The sequence below is a fragment of the Fundulus heteroclitus genome, chromosome 16, assembly GCF_011125445.2.
Source record: "Fundulus heteroclitus isolate FHET01 chromosome 16, MU-UCD_Fhet_4.1, whole genome shotgun sequence".
Lineage (NCBI taxonomy): Eukaryota > Metazoa > Chordata > Actinopteri > Cyprinodontiformes > Fundulidae > Fundulus > Fundulus heteroclitus.
The window spans coordinates 29,199,232-29,221,889 of NC_046376.1; the positions used below are offsets into that span (position 1 = coordinate 29,199,232).

A 22,658-nucleotide genomic window follows, 5' to 3' on the forward strand; every position below is an offset into this window, starting at 1 on the left:
TTACAACTACAACAGTTAATTGACTTATTTGTTATTAATTCCTTTTGTAGAGACAGACCGACAGATAACGCAGGAGCTATTGTTAGTAGGCCAGTCACAATTCATCGAATGATTCGTTACATTGTTTATTTACTCTGCGTAATGTTTTCCAGCTAGGCGGCTAACGCTAATGATAGCCTAGCCTGCTAACACCTGGATGCCAAGTGTAAATGTCTGCTATGGAGACAGAAAGTAACAGGCAAAAAGCAGTGTAGAGAAATAGACCTATGCTTTTGAAGGTCACTAAATTTACCAGAAAAGAAAACAGCGCAGCTAGCTGCATGTTATCGACTGAGTTTCTAGTTGCCGAAGATTAGCACTTCTACACTCTGCTCGGCTCCCACCTTTCCTCTCTCGCCACAACTCGTTTTGATTGGTCAACATGGTGTCCAAATGGCCAATCACATAAGGGTCATACCATTGTATGAAAACAAAGAGGGCTGCAGCTGTGAGTAGAGGGTGAGAGTGTTAAATTGTCCTCTAAATGAATGAGAGACAGGAGAAAACAAAGCGTCTGGCTGTAGTTTAAAGATGTTGGGGACAAGAAATTTAAGAGCCGGTTCCACCACAAACCTACAGAGACATATCAGAGCTGTCATTTTAGAGGACAGTTTGGTTCTGGTTCTGTTCTGTGGAGGTCTTTGCCGTTTTTGTTAATTTATGCAATAACAAAAGTTTGACTTTAATATATTACATCGTTCTGTAAATCAACTACTGATTTGTTTTTTGTAATTTTTAGCTTGAACACTTAACTTTTATATGAATATGCCTTTATCTATTATTAATTGCACAGTATTTTTCTTTGTCTTCTGCTTTACAGTTTAATTTTAAATTTAGCTTTTTCCATATTAATTAATCTTGTGTGTAAGCCTGGTGTCTAGGCTCACTTGTTTTTGCCACTGTTACACCTGAATTTCCCCACTGTGGAACAGTGAAGGTATTTCTATTCTATTCTATTAAACATAGGTAGCAATAGTATGAAAAAAGGCAGTATTTATTATGCTTAAATAAATTAAATTTAAATTAGCTGTTTACTTTATTTGATGAATGTGTAATTATTTTTGTTTATTTGTGGAATAAAAAAACTGAGTTTCACTTAGTCCTGAAGTAAATTAAACGGGTTCTGTTTTACATGAATAGGATTATGCTTTGTAATTTAAAAAAAATATTCAGAATGTTATATGCGATTGAAACTTTGTGGATTATTGTGACCATTTTTCATTACAGAGGCAGCCAGAAAGGATTTATCATTATTAAAAATTATCATTATTAAAAAAAATCTACAGATTGTCGATTGTTTTTAGCCGATTACTCAATTAATCGTCAGAATCGATAGACTAATCCATCATACTAAAATAATCATTTATGACAGCCCTAATTTTTAGTCAATTAAATGACTGGATGTCAGCTCACATTCGTTTAGGTAGAAAGAGGATCACCTAAACACTGCATAGGTTTATATTTTTATGCTTCTTTGCCCAGGGTAGAAGGAAGAAAGGTCCATCTCTCTGATTATGATAATGATGTTGACACTGATGATGATCAGAACTGCCAATAACCAACAAGCTACATGTCACAAAACTCAGCAGGCCCACCAAGCTGCTGCCGCTGACAGACAGCAACTAGATTCCAGTTTTATACAGCGTGTTGAAGGCAGCGCGTCTCCATTCCACATGTAAGGTTTGAGTTCAGCTGAAAGCTGAGGAAGTCCCACTGGCTACGTGATCCATGTGTGTCAGAGCATGTGAATCTGCTGCAGTCCCGTCGGGTCCAAGTCAGGCATTTGTTGTCACCGGAGGGACCGTGCGAGGCTCACAATGAGCAGTTCTGCAGCAGAGTGTAACCTGTAGGAAAACACTGCATGTACTACTCTGTAAAGTGACCCTGCTGTTACGCAACAAAACCCCGGCTCTGCATTTTTTTTACCCTTTTTTATTCCGTTTTGTAAAGCAAAATAGTTGCTTTTTGTGACATTGATATCAGCTGTGCTATGCTGATTTACAACTACACCAAATATGTTTACAGTTCATTGCAAAAGTATTAACACCCCTTTGTCTTATTCACAGTACTTCAGGATACAACCACAAACTTTATTGGGATTTTATTTAGACTAACACAAAAAGGTGCATTTTAAGAAGCGGTTGCAAGTGGCTTTTAATATCTCTTTAGAGATCTAAAGTAATATAGAATTTAGTTGCCCAGGCCGTAAAGCTTATGCAAAATAGTCCCTATATAGTTATCATAAGGATGAAAAAGGCAGAGAAGACTGAGGAAATTTGTGGTTAATCATAACCAATATATTAATTGCAATAATGTACAAAGTTCCTGCATGATTCTCCCTAAAACAGTGTTTCACTGTGGGAATGGTGTGTTTAAGGGGATTTGGCCTGTTGGATTTCTGACAAATATTGTGTGTTTTGCACGCAGAGCAAAAACTTTGCATTTGGTCTCATCACCACCTCAGATGACATTCAAAGGGTGGGAATACTTTTGCATGGACTTGGAAATACAAATATAGCATCTTCTTAAAGTCCAACTATGAATCAACAAAGTTGGAAGTGAGGGGGGGCTTCCACACTTGCATGACCATATAAGGAGTTAGGCTGTGGCCTGTCCTTTGATGGACATCATGGCGGAGACGGAGTTTAACTGGAATGGTGCGTGGTGGTAGGTTTACAGGAGAAATGACCCTCTGGCTTTTATCGAGCACATCCAGCGAGAACGTGCGGGGGGGGGGCGGTGGGGTTGGAGGGGTGAAGGTAAGCACCACTTACTGGAACCGCAGGGAAAGAAAACAGATGGTTCACCAGAGAGTAGAAGTACCTATAAGTAGAGCGGCTCTTTACGGAGCGAGGCAACTTTGCAGACAGTAGTCGGTTCCACTAGACAAATGATCATGAATTAGTTTGATTGATGAGCTTCAGCAGCTTCACGACGTGGCTGTCAGATCTGCCTGTGAGGCTCGTATGTGCTTTGCTCGGGGAGTTGGAGGCTACAGTCAGAGACGCTGGCATGGATAGCTTGGAAAGGGCCTCCCCTCCCCCTCGCCTCCTCCCGTGTATGGAAAAACATATGGTGTCACAGGTAGCTGAGCTGCTGCACATTTCTGTGTGTTCCTCCCCTCTGTTCTTTTGTTACGATGGTGACATGTTGCCAGAAAATAACCTTTCAGCTGATATGCGATCTTCTGTTACTTCTGCTCAGCTAGATTTTTTTTTTTATGTGCCATTTTCACGTGAGGCCTCGTCTGTTTAAATCATATCTCGAGAGTGTCAAAATTCGCGGCGGAAAGTTTTCAGGCCAGCTGCAACTCAAAAGGAATTGCTCATAATTTCCTAAAAGGCCCCACTCCTAGGCCCCTATTTTATTACCCCATCATTCCTCTTTTTTTCCATCTTCCCCCCCTCTCACTGCTTGACTGTAGGATTTTTGCCATTTAGGAGCGACCAGCTCCTTAGTCAGCAGCGTCTGGGCCGATTTCAGGGTGCAGACCCTTCTATTTGGTTTTAAGCACACACACCCCAGCTCTTTATCAGCGCATCAAGTCATTTAGTAATCTACACTAAAGATGTAAAGTTCCTTGTATTTTTTGGGGATTTTATGTGCCTAAACACAAGGTTGTGCATAGTGATGACGTCAATAAAGACGCTCCTTTTTAATCTTTTACATTCATTTTTATTCCGGTTTCTTTGCTTTGATTCCTCTAATGGCAACCAAGTGCCTTCAGAAGTCGCCTAACTACTAAAGTAGCATGTGATTTTATCTCGGTAGAGCATCACTGAACAAAAAACATGAAGAGAGCAGACAGGTCAGGGAGGAAGATGTGAAGACATTTAATGCAGGGTTAGGTTGAAAAAATTATATCCTAAGGTTTGATCATGTCGCAGAGACCCATTTAATCCATCATCTGCACATAGGAGGATGGAGCAGCTGCAAACCTACCAAGACATGGGGGTCTATCTAAAGGCCCCGGGGTAACGCTAGAGGAGCTGCAGAGATCCACACATCAGGTGGATGAATGTGTCGAATAGGTATGGGGGCAGTTATAGGTCCAACGGTATGACAGTTTTTTAAAAGTTACTGTCAAAAGTTACGTTCATGGGCTCACAACGTCACGGCGTGGAACCTAAAGCAGCGCCGCTCATTACTGTTAAGATGTAGCTGTTGTATAGCTAAGCTACTGAAGCAACAAATATCAGCTTGTTATAACCCCACTTTTCCTCCATGGAGAACAAAATGGCAAAAAGTGGAAAAAACACTATATATATATATATATATATATATATATATATATATATATATATATATATATATATATATATATATATATACATATATATATATATATATATATATATATATATATATATATATATATATATATATATATATATATATATATATTTTTTTTTTTTTTTTTTATTTACTTTATTTTTTCTGCTAAATTTAGCAGTGTTTGTCTGACATCTAGCTTTAGCCTTCCACTACTTCATGGATGTCTTGAAATTTTTTGTTTAATGGTTTGTTGACCATCACTTTAAAATTCTTTGTGACTCAATTACAATTTATATATATTTTTTTATTTTATATATATATCCTTACCAGAAAAATACCTTAGTAATTCATAACACTAGACACAACAGAATATTATTTTCACAAATTGTCTACTCTCACTTCCATCTTTGTTTTTTGTTTTTTGTGGGGTTTTAAACTAATTAACAAGAATTAAATGTCAATTACAATGTTATTGTTAAATAGCCAAAATGTAGTAATTGTCTTTTTTGCTTTAAATAACAGCAGCTAGATCATGTCTCACAGTTTTGTTTGAAATGTTTTTGCGAATTCAGTAAAACTGTGGTGCTTTTACGTCAGTATGCTGTGAGAATCTCATTTTGGTCATGTAGATATGATGAGTACTAGTTATGCTCTTCTCACATTTGGTCATTATGGAAACGTGGCATGGAGAAACCCAGCAGAACTCACACTGCGCCACACCGACCCTGCAGTGAAACATGGTGGTAGCAGCATTATGCTGCGGGGATGCTTCTCTTCAGCTGGGGCAGGGAGGGGAGGGGGTCAGAGCTCACATAAAGTTAAATAACAGCATAGTCCTGGAAGAAAACGTTTTTCAGGGTGCAAAAAGCTTGAGTCTAAGGTAGGGAATCCCCTTCCTGCAGGAGACCGACCCAAAACACTTTATTAGGATGATTTAGATAAATATATGTCCATGTGTTAGGACGACCCAGTAAGTCTGTACCTAAATCGAAAGGAATGTGTTAAAAATTGATGATCACAGACGGTCTCCATTCATGTTAGTGCTTGTGCATGCCGCAGTTCTCGGATTCTTGTACAACCGTCTGCAAACCATACAACCTTTCTTTACCACTTCACATTTATGAGCTTCTTTTGTGTTAAATTTTCACATAAGATCAACAAATTAGATGCGAATTGGTTTTAAGAAAACACAATCTTGGGGTGTTAATCATTTTTTCAAAGGTCCTGTAGAAAATGAACCCTGCGCTACTCAAACCAGTCTGAGAGTAAAAGTAGATCATCAGAGTCTAGATTGCAGCCTCCCGGTCAATAAAGTCTTCTCTCCCTGCGCTCGGCTTCCTCATTCTACTACTCAATATTTGATTCATCCTGTTTCCCTTCCTTCTGCCCAGCACTTGGTGTGCTGTATATAATTAAGCCCTGAGCTGGGCTATGCCTCTAAGACACACCCGTCGGTGGCTTCATACAGGTCACTGCACGTTCATGGACTCACAAGCCTTAACAAGTGCACACATCCAGGGAAGACGGCACCTCAGCCGTGAATTTCTATTGCTCTCTACTGCTTTAAATAGATTTGTCGTTGCCTTTTCGGTCAATAAGCGACATTAAACGTGTACGTAGCCTTGGCACAACGGGAATGGCAGCATACGGGTTTTCCAGCGCTTCCTATCTCTTGCTAGTGTGGATCGCACAACATGCTCTGTCTGCCGGGCTCAGACGCCAGAAGCTGTCTGTGCTGCAGATGGGCCTTCTTAGCCTCAGTCGCCTGTTTACTGCCAGTGCGCCCGTCACTGCAGCAGAGCAGCGAGCTGTCAAGCTATAGGATTGTAGGGAGAGCCCATCCGCGCTGCGGCATCTTAGTTACTCCGGCTAATTAAAAAGGCTGTCTGGAGAGAGTGTCTCCGGGCGCCAGCCAGCAAAGATCCAGCTCACGGCAAGACGGCCCACCGCCGATTCACATGTCAATACCATGGGCGCATTGAGAATGGACCAAGATTTGATTATATATATATGGCTACACGTTGTTTATTTCAATAAGTGAGTTAATGGTTATATTTATAATGTAGATTATAGTATAAACACATTTTGGATTCACTCAGTAACGGCATTTGTTTGCTTTGTCTCCTACTATTGAGTTCATACAACAGCATAGGTTGTAGGGCTGCACAAATAAGTAAGTTTTGGGCTGATATCCGACGTTGATATTGCTGTTATTGCTAATAACGTATGTTAACTTTTCTTCGCTTTTGACACCATGGGGAAAAAAAAGGACCACACCGCTCACATTCTCTGCATCAGTTAAACATCTGGCCATCCTACACTGCATCATTGTCACTGTCAGATGCCCAAGCAGATACCACATGTCCAACCCATGCCAGCCACCCCCCCAACCCCTGGACATACGTACACAAGCCGCAATAAGATGGAAACAAACGTTGCTTTGGCCCAGTTTTACTTGTCGGACCAATGCCAACATGTTAAAAATGACAAACATCGGCCGATACCGATGTGGGTGTGGATGTATCGTGCATCGCTAGTATGCAACCTGCGTTCCCATTAAAGCCTCTTTAATTTACACCGGTGGTTCCTGCATGAATGACATCCTTGATGAGCCCCTTTTTCTGCCACCTCACTGTCCAATCACATAAGAGTCCAGTAATATTTAATAATAATAGCAATATTAGAAAATGCATCATTGAAATTGAAAATGATGAACTGTACTTTAAAGCATCTACGGAGAGTTTAGAATAATTGATGCCAGGCTTGACCATAATGTATGTTGTGCTGTTTATCCTTGTCTCAGTCTGAGGTGGTCTTGATGCCAAGAATGCTTTAGAAATGCTATTTTTTAGTGTGTATGCAAGTCATGTTTTTTAAAAATATACCCCGTTCATCTCAGACTGGTGTAAATGTTTAGACTTAGACAGACTTTGTCATCGTTTAACTGCACATTCAAAATGTACATTTGAGTGAAATTTCATTGCAAACCCAAAGACAGAAGATAAATATTTTAAATATCCATGGTTTTAAAAAAATAAACACCCAAATTACCATTTAGCTGTGAATTACCCACCAAAATCCAACTAACACACAGACTTTGTGTTGAGCAACATTTGCATACAGTGCCACCGCCATAGCATGTCGCCCTGGGGAGGAACCCACTACCACTGCCCTTGTCAGACGTCTGGACTGAATTAAAAGCGGCTTAACACCAGATTCTGAACAGAAACTAGGATGATGTCCAATGTGAATCACAATGCATAAAGATGGCTGCGTTTTCTTTTTCTTAAGTTATTGGCTCACCGTTTCTTAACACAAAGAACAACTTGCCAGTACTTCTCATGTCCTGTCCAATTTGCTGCCTAAACCAGATGTGGTCCGTCAAGCAAGTATTTCAATAGTCGTTTGTGTCACAGGAAAAAAAACTTATTTCACCCCCACATTGCATGGCAACCAGACCCACCATGCTGTTTTCATTAGCTGGCAGGACAGAACACCTGACTGCTCTGAAGTAATTTTTTATCTGTAAAAAGAAGACCGTTGGCTCTTTAAGTTAGTATATTTATCAGTATAATGGTATTACACAACGTTGAACCTTTACTGATACAAAACAGGGTTCTCAGTTTTTCTGGTTTGAAAGTTGTTGTTTTTTATCTTTTTCCATTATCTACATTTTCATTTCTTCAGCTGTCTTTGTTATACAGCTCAGTCCAAGGCGCCCTTGGGTGTGAAAAATGATTTCTGCTAGCTGTAGTGCGGAGTCACGAATATGCTGCTAAATGGGTTTTGCTTTAATCTGCAGCACATCCCGCTGCAGATGCAACTCCGCTGGCAACATGCGCATATATTTAGCCTGTAGTATTATTTTCTGCTTTAAAGGTGGGGTGAAGATGCAGAAACGAGCAGTCAGAGCTCCGCAGCGCCTTTTGAACGCGTCACAGTTAAGATGTCGCAGGATTTTTCTCCTCACCTCCATCCACCCCGAAAACATCTTTGTGTCTCCAAACTGTGTATCAAATTTTGTGACTCTTAATAATAGATGGGTATGCTGTAAATATTTCATGGTTGGCTGACTGAAAACACATGCCTGTCGGAGATATGGAGGTAGAGCGAGGGGGAGGGGGGATTGCTCGCAGGGAATAAGGGAGGGACTGTGAGAAAGTGAAATTTGATATGAAGGATTTTTACCGGTCTCGTTTTTGGCTCCGTTCCGTTGGAGACGGTTCACAGAGAATAAATGTTAATTTGTCTAAATCTCCTCCCATCCCTGATCCCGCAGGGCTCCCAGGACTCAACCGGAGGACAGGAGGGTTTAGTGGCCCCACCCTTTACAACTTTCCCTCCTCCACCCCCTCCTCAAAACGGCCTGCCGGGAACGGAGTTTGGCCCGGGGGCCATGTTCGGTGCTGCGGGCCAAGGTGCAGCAGAGGTGGGAGCCGGTGCTAATGGAGCCGTGACTACAGCCAACACCAATGTAAGGACTCCGGTTTTTATCATTCGACATATAACAGAGCTTTGCAAGTGTTTTCCTATGCCTTACAGGTTCTTCTGAAAAAATAAGAATATCGTAAACGTCTTTGCTCACTCATTTCAGAAAGGGAAAAACCAATGGATTCATTACACAGATATTTCAGGCCTTTATTTCTTATTATTTTGATGAGTATGGCTTACAGATAATGTTGTGTAAAAGAAAGATTGGCGTATTCCAGAACATATTTAAATAAAGCATTTTTAATATTTAAATGTAATGGCCATATTAAGGCCTACGCAATCATGGGAAAGACTCCCGACCCGGTAGATGTCCAGATAAGGTAAGCCACAAAAGGTCGTCGCTAAAGAAGTAGTTTGTTCACACTGCGGTGTTCCCACTTTTTCATAGAAAGATGAGTGGAAGGAAAAAAGGTTTATTTGGAAAAGATGCACCAGCAACAGAGAAAACCACACCCTGGAGAGGAATATCAAGTCGCTACACACAGATGAATCCTACACATAGGCTACAAATCCTGCATTTACTGCATTGCATTAAAGTCCCAGAGAGTCTAGACAAGAAGTGGAGAAGCACAAAAGTTTTCAGTCATCTGCTGGTGTTTGTCCCCCTGGGTTTTCTGAAGTCCACAGTCAACGCAGCCGTCTACCAGGGAATTCAACAGCACTTCATGCTTCCCTCTGCAGACGAGGTGTATGGAGATGCAGATTTTATTTTCCAGCAGGACACTGGAATATAAGTACCAAAAGCTGGTTCAGTGACCATGGTGTTCCTGTTCTTGATTGAACAGCAACCCCCCCCCTGACCTGAACCCCAGAGAAACTCTATGGAGTATTGTAAAGAGGAAGCTGAGATACAGCAGAGCCAACAAGGCACATGAGCAGATGAACTTCCTGAACATCTCAGCAGAACATCTCTTCCATGCCATGCTTCCAGTGATGACATGCATTTAGCTCCATCCGTCTTCTCATCAACTCCTCTCTCCCCTTCCTGAACAACAGCATCCCCACGGCATCATGCTGCCACCACCATGTTTCACCGATCGTAAAGGGATAATATGTTCAGGGAGATGTCCAGTGTTGGTTTTTCATAACACATGGTGTTTTGCATGTTGACCAAATAATTCTGTTTTGGTCTCACCTGACCAGAGCACCTTCTTTAGCCTGGTTGTCTGGTTAAACAGGACTGATTATGACCTTCTTCTTGCCACTACTTCATACAGGGCAGGTCTGTGCAGTGCATGACCAATAGCTGCCCTGTTGCCAAATTCTCCCAACCTAAGCTGTGGATCTCTGCAGCTCCTCCAGAGTTACCACTTGCTTCCTGCCTCTTATTAAAACTCCTTTCCTGGCTTAGCAGCTTAGATGGAAGGATGTTTCTTGGTAGGTTAAATTAAAGAAAAAGTCATTTTATAGTCGTCATTGCATTTTAATTACCCATTTGGCTAATTATCCACTCGGACCGGTATAACTCTTTTCCGTCCCTCTTTCAACCAAGCTTTCAGTGACAATCCTCTTTTTATTGCCAAAGAACACCCAATCTAATAACAATCCCATCAGCTGGAGCTGAGATTTGTCTTAATGATATAAATTAGCTATTAGAACGGTAACAGCAGATGACAGTAATATGGTACAAAGGGTTCAGGTTTCAGCGGTAGCGTTTCAGCCTCATCTTCCTGAGCATATTAACATGCTGACATGAGCAAATAGCTGCAGATCTCTCACTGTGTCGACGCAGGAGGAATCTACATCGTCTCAGTCACTCGTATTAGAATCTATGTTTTAATCTGTCCGGCTCTCTGTGCGCCGCACTTTTCATATGCGACGCGCACAGTTCGCATAACGTCAGCATGCATTTGTTGCCCGCTTTTTTTTTTTGTGTAAGCTTAAGCTCTGTGAGATGTTTGTGCGCACACAGATAAAGATCTAAAGCGGCTCCGGGTTTATGCCGCGCTTCAGTGTCGAAATTGTTTACTATTTCAGTAAACACTGCATTCACGCTTCATGGCTTCAAGATTATCAGTTCCTAGAGATGTTAAACAAGATCTTGCCGTCTCCCGGAAGATCAGCGTGATTCACGCTGCTTGAACTTTTTCACATTATGCCGCCTGGCAATCATAAACCTCAGAGGATGCCGTTGGGATTTGGGCAGAGTACGACGGATGGTTATTTACTTAATTTTACTGAAAATTTAATATTCAAACTGTGGGGAGATGTCAGATATCAGAAGTTTATTAGAGAACATTAGTGAATTAAAAACAGCGTAATGAAGACCAAGGAAGACATCAGACAGGTCAGCTGGTTTTAAAATGGAAGGAGAGCAGCACAGCTGTCTGCCGGGCAAGGAGAGCGTTATTCAGAGAAGCTGCTAATGGACGCCTCTGGAGGAGCAGCAGAGATTTGCATCTCTTTCACGGGGAATTTGTCCACAGGACTACCGTTAGTTGTGCACGCCACAAACCCGACCTTTAAGGATGGGTGGCGAAAAGAAAGGCTAATGTCGAAAGAAAACAACAAAACGTCCCACTTATAGTTCACCAGCAGCCATGCAGAGGATGTTGGGAACGCAGGGAGGAATGTGCTCTGGTCAGTTGAGCCCAAAACCAGTCAAACCACTGGTAGATTTCTATTAAAACTTACAGGAACCAAACCTTTCCAATTGCTGAGCAGCTCTATCTTTTTAGCTTCCTTGCCTTCGCCTTAACCTTTATTCTGGATGGGCCGCTCTAAAATACGCAATTAAAAATGAAAAGGTTACTTAAACTAAAATAGGTCAGGAGTTTTATTAAAGCTGCGAAACGAAGTGGTGGCAGCATCGTACTGAGGCGATGTTTTTCTTGATGGGGAAAATGAATGCAGTTACAGACAGGCCCGTCCTTTTAGAAAGCCTGGTAACGTTTTGAGCCTGGAGGAGGAGGTTCGCCCTCCAGCAGGACGACAAGCAGAGCTGAGCTGGGATGGTCCACTCCTGAATCCAGCAGTAGAGCTGATTAACACTTTCCAGACAGGGTAGCCAGCTATGACAGTGGGAGAACTGTCCTGTTCTTCCCTCGCTGTCTTTTCCATTCTAGATTACAGTTTGCCGTTCTGCTTGCTCTACTTATCTGTTTTTTACATGATGTAATCTGAAGTCAAATTCCTCGATGTACCCGCAAACTTGGCCAATAAAGTTGATTCTGATCTGTGACCCAAAAAATGGAAAACATAGCGTTCAGACGCTCTTCGGCCATTCTTACTAAACCCGAGCTGTTAAACAGTGAGGCGGGAGCAAAACTTCCAGTCTCTAGACGTGCAAAGCTGCTAGACGTACCCACACCGCACAGGTCGGTTATTACACAGAGCTGTGTCAGGGAGGCTGAATGCAAATGCATCTCACTGTATTCAGACATTTTTCATGAAAAAAAATATAAAGATCAGGTATCAATGTCCTTCTTCACAATTACGCACTGCATTGTGTTGGTCTTTCACATTGAATCCTGATAAAACGTCTCTCATCCTCCTCAGGTAAAGGTGGACGAGACATCTCAGGGTGAGGCGGGTGCACAGTGTTCTGCAGGAGGTACAGGAGCAGGAGGTTCGACAGGAGACTCTGGAGAGGCCAAAGGGACCCCCAAACGCCTCCACGTCTCAAATATCCCTTTCCGCTTTCGGGACCCAGACCTCAGGCAGATGTTTGGGGTAAGAATCTTGGATTGGTGTACGGGGGGGGGCTCATTTTAGGCAGGATCAATAAATCAGTCTAGACATTTGGAGTACTCCAGTCTGCTTTCTCAGGGTGGGCCATTAGAGGCGGACAAAAGAGTTAGATATTCACAAAGGGAATACACCAATGGGGAGGGGTGGGGGGGGGGGGGGGGCAGTGGACAAGTTTCTAACTGTGCCAGCGTTTAGTGTAAGTAACAAACTGGTGGGAGAATTGGGACAGAGCAAAGTGCAAGTCTAAGCAAAAGATAAACACAATTTAAAGCTGAAAATAGTCTTTGGTGTAACAGTGACCCCTAGTGTTCATTCACTGCAAATCTCAGTTCCAAACAAGCTCCAAAGCAGGAGATTCAGAGGCTATAAAATGTCCTTTTGCTTACTTATTTCAGTTTGTTTAGAGTTTCTCTTGAATGGTAATATTCTAGTTCAATTAAATTTTATTTATATAGCGCCAATTCATGAAACATGTCATCTCAAGGCACTTTACAAAGTCAGAATCAATCAGATTATACAGATTGGTCAAAAACTTCCTATATAAGGGAACCAGTTGATTGCTTCAAAGTCCCGACAAGCAGCATTCACTCCTGGAGAAGCATAGAGCCACAGGGAGAGTCGTCTGCATTGTCCATGGCTTTGCTGCAATCCCTCATACTGAGCAAGCATGAAGCGACAGTGGGAAGAAAAACTCCCCATTAACGGGAAGGAAAACCTCCAGCAGAACCAGGCTCAGTATGAACGGTCATCTGCCTCGACCGACTGGGGTTACAGAAGACAGAGCAGAGACACAACAAGAGAGACAAGAAAGCACAGAAGCACACATTGATCTAGTAATCTGTTCTACATTAGATGGTAGTAGCGGGATGATCTGTCTTCCCTGGATGATGACACAGTTAAATTTTTGGATTACAGATTAAATTTGTAGCCCAATTTATCCTGACCTGCTGCTACTATTCCACTGCACTGGGCTTTGCTCTGTAGGTTTTCTTTTCTTATGTTCTGTTCACGTACAGCACTTTGAACCTTTGTTACTGAAACGTGCTAAACAAATAAACTAGCTTTGCCTCCTGTGTTTGACTACATTCTGCATTCTGATGTTTTTTTGCAGCAATTTGGGAAGATTCTGGATGTAGAGATTATTTTCAATGAGAGGGGTTCAAAGGTAAGTTCATATAAATCGTTTCATTTTCAGAAAGGGACAGGATTTTTTTTTACATGGTACATTGTTTTAAAGAGAGCAGAGTGATGGCGTAAACACAGCCAGAAAGCTCTCAAAGCTCTGCTGATTGACAGCTTGTCTGCTGTAGCCATGGGACTGTATGAGATTCTCACTGGAAGATGACCTTGAATATTAAAAAAAGCATAGTTTCACAGTATTCACGCATAAAATAATAAAATGTGTCATATTAACTAATTGTTTTTGTTTACAACAGAAAAGCAACAATACCCCCTAATGCTGCAAGAATAATAGGACCCACTGAGTGATAGTTTCTTTGCACTTTATGTGTACATGTACAGAGGACAAATAAAGCTTCCTGATGCTTCCTACCACAGCTGTAATAGTGCTATCCATCACATTTATAGATACATCACATTTTTTTCAGTAATTCAATTAGAAGACAGAAAAGTTTGAGTGCTGTATCCAAGGAAAGAAAAAGTGTACGAGTAAAAGTTTGAGAGCTGCTCGAGAAAATCTAGGAGCTAAACTGGTTCAAGATTCAAAAGCCACCACTTACAGACGTATTCTTCATATTAAGCCACTCCTGAGCTAGAATTAGTACGTAATACCGAAGTATAAAAAGGACCGGTACTGTTGCTCAGTGGTCCAAAATCATCTTTTTGGATGAAAGTAAATTGCGCATGTCATTTGGAAATCAAGGTCCCACAGTTTAGCGGAAGAGTGGAGATCTACAGCATCTAGGCATCATCTGGAGATCCAATGATGTTTGATGACTGGGTGCCATGTAATCTGCTGGTGTTGGTCGGCTTTGCTTTGTCAAGTCCAAAGTGGTTATTTTAGAGCCCTTCATACGTCCTGCTGCTGACCCAGGACTCGTTTACCCGCCCATACTGCTAAAACTACCAACACCTCCTTTCATGACCGCTGGTCACCGTTTGATTGGCCAGCGAACTGGCCTGACCTGAACTCCACACAGATTCTGTGGCGTTTTATCAAGAGGAAGATTATGCAGTTTCTGTCTCAAAATCATTTATTCGTCTAATGTAAGTTGTCTGAGAACCTGTATTTTGGGTTTTCATTTACTGCCTAGCCTTTATCATCAAAAATAACGGAAATTAATGTTAGAAATAAATATCTCAGTCTGTAATACTTCCTACAAAGACAATTCCTTTTGGATTTAAATTAAATAAATTATTTAGATTTAGATTTATTGAGATGCAGTTATATTTATTTTCAACGATACAATGTCCAGCAATAGGTAGGGGATGGGCCGTGCTGTATTACACAATGCTCCATGCAGGCAGGGAAAGCTTCGGTCCAACATTATCTCACATCTCACGACGTTAAACCTTAAGACGGTAAAGATGAGAGCAGAACGCGGCCCAGGCCTGGTCTCCTACCACTCATCGCTCCATTATGATGAACCTCTGTCTCTCTCCGCCCACCTCTCTAACCTCCGCTGTGTACCGCAGGGCTTCGGCTTTGTGACATTTGAAAACAGCGCAGACGCAGAGAAGGCCAGGGAAAAGCTCCACGGCACGCTGGTGGAGGGGCGTAAGATTGAGGTAATTTTCCTCCCTCTCTCTCCTCTCTGTGTTCTCTCCGCTCTCCCACCAGTACTGCCTGATCACCGACTGCCTAGCTAGACCCATCCCTTCATCCCTTATGTGACATGCTCTGATGCAGCCCACTGGTATCCCACTCCCCCCCCGCCCCCCAGTCCTCTGCAATCTGTTTCCTGTTTGTTTAAATCCAGAGGGACTCACATTCTTTTTCATGTTTTGTAATGTGTGATTTATTCACTTTTTTCTTTTTTTTTATGTGCTGGGATTGATTTGGGGGTGGTGCAAGAACACAACGAGAGCGCAGCATGCGTGTGACTTGTCCTCCGCAGCCTTGTTCTCACATTAACCTGTTGGTCTCCTTAGCTTTTGTTTTTGTTCTCCGATGACGCTCGCCTTTTAGCCACACTGACGTTACGAATTTTCCATGCAACAGCTGGAATGATGTGTGTGTAGCTGCCACCGGAGGGCATGAGAGGAGCTCAGTGAAAGTGAACGTATGATGCATGGCAGGTTGCAGTCGGATGCTCTTGTTTCTGTCTTTCTTTTTCTCCCAGTGTGGATTTACCTCTGTAACCCCTCTCTTTCTGGTGTTAATGGCTCCTGGTACAGCAAGCGGCATGCTGGGATTCACAGCAACGCTGACGCATGTTCACTTTATGCAAATCAGGATCCCCCCCTTCCCCCCCTCCCACCACCCAATTTGTTGTTTTTCTGTTTATTTGTATCTAATTACACATGTTTATGTTAAACTGAAGCATGAGCTGAGTGTTGAATGCAGATTTTCTTTTCTAATTAGGGTTTCCAGCCAGGTACCTGTATTTGATCCGTTGTTTTAAAGCCAGTTTAAGCTGGGATTTCTGCATGGGCTTACTCCGGGGGGGATCTTCCCCATGTGCTGTGTGCGCGGGGTGTGTGTGTGTGCGAGTCACTTCCTGCATGATGGATGAGGCTGGATGCTTTTAGTTCTTTCTTTGCTCTCAGTTCCTGCTGCAGTATGGTTGAGAAAGAGAGACAGCCACCTGCATCCTGCGGTACAACATAATCCCTCAACCTTCAGCCAATCAGCACTCAGAGCGGATACTGCTGGAGCCAGTTCACCCTGCATCAGTCTCACCCATGTTCATATTCTGGACCCTGCCTTTGTCCCCGGGCGTTAGCTTAAAGCCACGGGTTGTGCATGAAATCAGCGGGAGGCGTGTCTTTGTGTTTCCGTCGCCTCATTGCATGTGTTGTGTCGTGCTGCAGTAGTGGTGACGGTCTGTAGCGTCGCTGGGCATCGGCAGCATGGTGGGCCAGCAGCAGGAGTCCAGCAGCGTGCGTCTCTTTTCTTTCTGTCCGTTTATGGTGCATGAGCTTGCAGAGACAAAGCGCTGGCGCAGAACGTGGACCTGTGTTTATACATTCTTCCAACCAGAGAGAAAAGGCTGGACAATTCCTGTTGGAGGCAACATCCTTCTTCTCTTGCAGATGTCGCTGCATTTATCCTTGCTTTGATTGGTCATGATTTCAGAGCTTGTTGAAGCGGGATTTTAAACGGAGCAAAGCAATGCGGACAAGTCTGATGTTTGACTTGCAGTTCAGAAGCTCTAAAATGCAGGCCTAGTTACAGTGTCTTGCATTAGTACTCATGCCTCTTCAGTCTGTTTTATTTGGATTTTACACGAGAGATCGCCACTTCTTTCTAAAAAACAAACAAAAAAATTATTTGTTTTTAACAAATCATTCAAATTAAAATCTGAATAGTGCATTGTGCATTTTCATTCTCCCCACCCTGAGTGAATTTCTTTTTGCAGAGTCACTTTTTGTGCCATTAGTTGGTTCATATGAAAACTAAAATTGCTGACCCATCTTCTCTGCTAAACGTACTTTGGTTTAAATCGGGGGTCAGCAACCTTTGCACTCTGATCCAAAGCCCCTTTTGGCCCTCGCGCCAAATAAAAATTGTCTTGAGATGCAGGACCTACGTGATCCTTAGCTTGCAGATATTACAAATTCTATATAATAGTTTTTTGGGGTAAAAGACAAGCTATTATTATTTTATTTTTTTATTTTTTTTTTGGGGGGGGGGGGGTTGGTTTTCAGAACAAAGAAAAGCTTAAACAATTAGATTTAAAACATTTTCCTCATAAAGTTTTACTATTATGGAAAATGTAAAGAAAAAAAAGCTTTATTTTGAGCCTAATAAGGAAAATGGGCCTAAAGACCGACGTGTGGCTCCAGAGAAGCAAGTTACAGACCAGCTGTTCTCAGCCTGCTCCTTAGGACCCACTATCCTGCACGTTCTAGATGCATCTCTGCTCCAGCACCCAGGAATGATTGCATCACCTCCTCCCCATGCCATTCAGTGCTACAGAAGCCTTTTAAGAACTGCGGACCCTGAGGACCAGGATGGAGAGCCACTGATCTAAACTGTTCGATTGTAGCTCCGGCTGTATGTTTAGGGTGATTGTGCCGTTGGGGAGCCTTCATTCCCCTTTTAGGTCTTTTGCAGCCTCTAACCAGTTTTCTTCTAGTACTAGCCTGTATTTAGCACCCCCCATCTTCCCTTCAGCTCTGACCAGCCTGTCTGCTCCTTGCAGAACAAAACCATCACCACAGCAAGATGCGGCCCCCACCATGTTTAATCGTGTTAAGTGTGCTCATGGTGATGTAGTTTTAGGTTTCTGCTGCACTTTAATCATATAGGTCCAAAAGTCTCATCTGATGTGAGCACAGTGTCTGCTGTGTCCTCTGCATGGCTTGTGACAAAAAAAAAGGAAATTTTTCCAACAATCCTTTCTTTTTGCCAGTCTTCCTATCAAGTGGAAGTTTTTCTGTCAAGAAATGTTCCCACCTGAGCTGTGGATCTCTGCAGCTTCTCCAGAGTGACCATGGGCCTTTCTGATCCCTCTCTGATTAATGTTCTCCTTCCGCTGCCTCCTAGTTTATTTGGACAGGCATGTTTTGGTAGGGTTTCATGCTCTTTCCATGTTCTGATGATTGATTGACCTTCTCAACTCTCTGCCAGACCTTTAAGACCGTCACAGGTGGATCTCCACACAGTCACAGACATTTGAAGGCAGTCTGTTTGACTGACATTTGTTTTGGGATATCAGATTAAAGGGGCTGGTATAAATATACACCCCACTTTTCAGACTTGTACTGTATTTGTAATTATTATTATTATTATATTACTTTATTTATCTATTTTTTATTAAATCCGTATGAATCCTTTTGCAAGACACTGTATGGTGACATTTATAATTTATAAATGGCATTTTGCCGTTACTGCGTCCGACTGTAGAGATTTTGACTATCCACTGGCATGAGGTTAGCAGAGGAAGCCTTGGTGTGCATGGTTTGTTTTAACATGGATAACTGTGGTCTAACGGAGGCTGTAGTGTTGACACAGATGTTTTTCTTGCATGTTTGTTTTGTCTTGGTGGATTAGTTTTAGTAACGAGGCATCATTTGTGCAGTCAGCATGACTGCAGTTGTTCCTAAGGGCCTCATACCCTTTGAGCTGGTTGAATAGCCTAATTATTTGTAGTGGAATGCTGTATTTGATTCGAGTTGCTGACTTTTATTTTTCTGTCTTTTTGGTGCATGTCAGTGGAAGTTGGCTAGTTCCTTTCTCGTAGCTTTCCATTGTGTGCATGTATGTAGCTCAGACGAACAACAATAGAAATTGTTGTGTTTAAAGTTGTTGTGTTGTTGTTGTGTTGTTGTGTTTAAAGTTATAATGTACTTTTCTTTGTCTGGGATAAAACTCTGCGCTTTGAAGAAGTCAGTTTCCTGTATGCTTCCAATGTGTCCATGTAAGTTGCCCAACTACAGTTCACTACCTGCTTTTCTCTCCTCCCATAACACCATTTTATATATATTAATATATATATATATATATATATATATATATATATATATATATATATATATATATATATATATATATATATATATATATATATATATATATATGCTATTCTCAGTTCATTCATCTTGACCCATCCATGGCTGTTTCTGTTGTGTGTACACCCTAAAGACAAAAAAGCCCATTTTGGATTTATATCCACTTGGGTCACATGTTGCCTTTCGATGGCTTTTTATTTCCTTGCCTAAGATAGTGATGAATGTATATTTCAGGTTTTGTCATTGTCCCATATTTCACTCTTATGTGGCTGTTGAGCAGTTAGCTGTATGACCCCTTTGCGTTCTCTAGGGATGGGCATTATTCAACCATCTATGTAATACTGGGGGGAGGGTTGGTGATATGAGTTTATTGTAATGTTCTTGTGTAACAAAATGGGAGACTGACATCTTCAACAATTTAGAGTGAAAATGTATGAAATTGATAAAAAAATGCTAAAATATAAAGTGGAACGACTTAAGTTCCGGCACCGACTCTGAGACTGGTCCTAGCTGGACCCTTTTGTCTGTCTGATAGCAGCTTGGGCGCCCATGTGGAGATTAGCTACATCCGAATACTCTGGGCTACTGCCCTGCAGAAAGTTCTTAGGATGGTCTTCTATCAGTCCGCTCAGTTTACCACCTTTGTACTTTGATGATCATCTCCTTCATTCCGTACGCATTAAGCATCAGACTACTGTCTCTGCACCAGACCTCCAGCTGGTTGGCTAAATGTCTGGACACTAATTTATCAGCTCCACTACTGCTGTGGTGTTGTCCACAGATTTAATATTCAGATTTTCCTGTACAATGTTGTAGTTTCATAGTATAAACAGTAGTGGACCGATCACAGAGCCTTGATCAACTCCAGCACTCTGTATGCTCAACTTGCGTGTTTGATAAGAAGAAAGTTTAGTTTGAGACAACTTAACCTCCTAGTCAGAGATTTCTTCCTACTAAGGCTGTAATAAATGCTAATTTCTTATAAGATCGCTTGTATCATGATTGCAATAATTACCATAACATTTTTGAGACTAATATTCAAGTCCAACTAGCCCATCCCTAGTGGTTGCAGAGGTTTAGGGTTAACGCGTGTGTATTTGGTATTTGTCATTTGTCGATTGTGACGTTGCTGTCTGTGCTTGGCAGGTAAAGTGATTAGCTTTTGCTCGCAGAGGTCTATATATTTTAATGTGTTGCATTATTTTTTTATGTCCGTATGTGAATTGGGTATCTGTTTAATGTTATCGCAGTTTATTATTTTCTTCCACTACTACTATTTCTACAACAAAAACAGCAGTTTAAGTGCTGGAGTATTGGGTGAAAAACGTATCTACCAAAGGAGCGAATGTCCCCATTGACCCCAAAGACCGACTCCTGTCACAAGCTGAGACGTTTGTGGTTGATCTGTGTTGCTGGAGTGTAAAGGAAAGCGAAGGTTTCTCCGCAGCGCAGAGTTTTAGTCAGAGACTAGTGTTGCAGCTCTGCATGCAAACTGATGGTCGTATTGTGGGGCATGAGTGAGTGGGAAGTGTCATCACTGCATGGATGTCTGTGGTGAAAATGGATGGGAAGTTGTTCTGGAGGTGATTCTGCATGCCTGACCCTACGGACTCAGTTCGACCAATCGGACGCTGTCTACAGATTCACTTCTGCTCGGTCTCCCAGTTGATTTCTTCCTGATGCTCATTTCAAATGAACCAAACGTAAATGAAACTTGACTGAGCATTTTTTGTACAGCGTGCTTAAGGCTTAGCTGTTGCTTTTCTCCCATTTTGGCAGATGAGCTCGCTCCCGTCCACACTAGAATCTGGCCAACCTAAATTTTTGTTCCTGCATGATTATCCTCTGGAATGATACATGACTCGAGTGTGAACTTATTTCTATGTTCTGTGTATGTGTGTGAAATGGCAGAAAAGGTTGAAAACAAAAACGGAGAAAAGAGTCCGACCTTTGTCCTTTTCAACCCTCTTTTTTTTATATATCTGTTTTGACTCATTCTGTCTCTTTCACACATACCTTTGTGTTCTTCTTGCCAGTCAAGTTTGTCTTTTTTGTCTTTTTTTTATTTCAACAGTAGTTAACTTGCAGCCTTTTTCATTTATTTATTTATTTATTTTGCTTTTATCTTTGCTTAAATCTACTTCCATTGTTGTTTTTAACTTTTTAGCTATAAGGACTGCCTTCATGGTGACTGGTTAAAAAAACAACAACAAAAAAAAACAGGAAATTTAGCCGCTCTACATATTCCCAACACACACTTTCCCTTTGTGCTGTAACTTTACCACACAAATGAGAATAATTTCCTACAACATCTAACTAAAAATGTTATTGTTTTAAACAGACAGTAACAGACTAATTTTGCTGTTCTTTTTATATTGGACAAGATTTGATCTGATCTCTATCCCAGAGTTATTTTTTATCAGCTTTATCAGATTTAAAGCCTCTCACACCCCCTTGAAAATTGTGTCACCTTATGACCATAAACATATATATTTCAGAGATTTCTGTGATGCACCAACACCAAATATTGCATAATTGTGAAGTGGAACAAAAAGTGTACGTGGTTTTGAAAATCTTTGTACAGAACATGATCAATGCTTCATGTTAGGTGCTGCTTAATATTAGGAAAACGTGATATGGGATTATGCTTGTAAAGTTGTGATGTGGTAACATGCAACACATTAAAAAAAAACTAACTAAGCTGTGTTGATGTCTTTATGCTTTGGGGTCATTATAAACACAGCACAAATACTGAGTAGCTCCTGGAAGAAAAAAAAATAAATTCCTGACTTCAAGCTGAACAACACGGTTTTATTGAAAATTGCAGTTTTAGCTAAGACAAAATGCTTTAAGCAGTTTTTCCAATCTTTAGTAACTGAATAAAGTTCAATTAAATTTTATTTATATAGCGCCAATTCATAAACGTGTGATCTCAAGGCACTTTACAAAGTCAAGTTCAATCATATTATACAGATTGGTCAAAAATTTCCTATAAAAGGAAGATCAGTAATCTCACACTGTCCTTTAAGTCCTCATTTGAGAAGTCTATATCACCAAGCAAGTTAATGTGCCTGGAAAATGGTGATAGATAGATAGATAGATAGATAGATAGATAGATAGATAGATAGATAGATAGATAGATAGATAGATAGATAGATAGAAGCCAACTTCAGTATTTTCAGTGTTAAAGATTTTTTCACCCCCTCCCCATTTTGACTATGGTGCGTTTGTTTAATAGAAGTATTTTGTACTCAAAGGTTGTCTGAACCCTAAAAACATCTGGAAATGTGAGTGTGGTGAACTACGGAGCTTTGAAATGGAGAAAGTGTCGGAAGCCTGTCTAGAGTCCTGAGATCACATGTCGTTTTCCTTTCACTCAACAATTATTCACTACTTTGTGTTGGTTTGTCACATAAAATCCTATTAAAATACATCGAAGCTTGAAGGGGTTTGAATACATTTGGTAGCCACTGCATTAGTATGGGTGGTTTAGGCTGTTTAGTTTAACCATAATCTTCTCTAGTGCA

General features: G+C 41.4%; 1 protein-coding gene across 3 annotated transcripts in view; it reads left to right on the forward strand.

Moving 5' to 3' along the window:
- Positions 1–22,658, forward strand: part of LOC105938032 (RNA binding protein fox-1 homolog 2) — a 75,067-nt gene that overhangs the window by 32,858 nt on the left and 19,551 nt on the right. For all 3 annotated transcript variants that reach the window (XM_036148383.1, XM_036148384.1, XM_036148382.1), the window contains exons 3-6: positions 8,594–8,788; positions 12,304–12,477; positions 13,607–13,660; positions 15,151–15,243. In XM_036148383.1, coding sequence (XP_036004276.1) covers positions 8,594–8,788; positions 12,304–12,477; positions 13,607–13,660; positions 15,151–15,243 — 516 coding nt within the window. The remainder of the gene's footprint in view (positions 1–8,593; positions 8,789–12,303; positions 12,478–13,606; positions 13,661–15,150; positions 15,244–22,658) is intronic.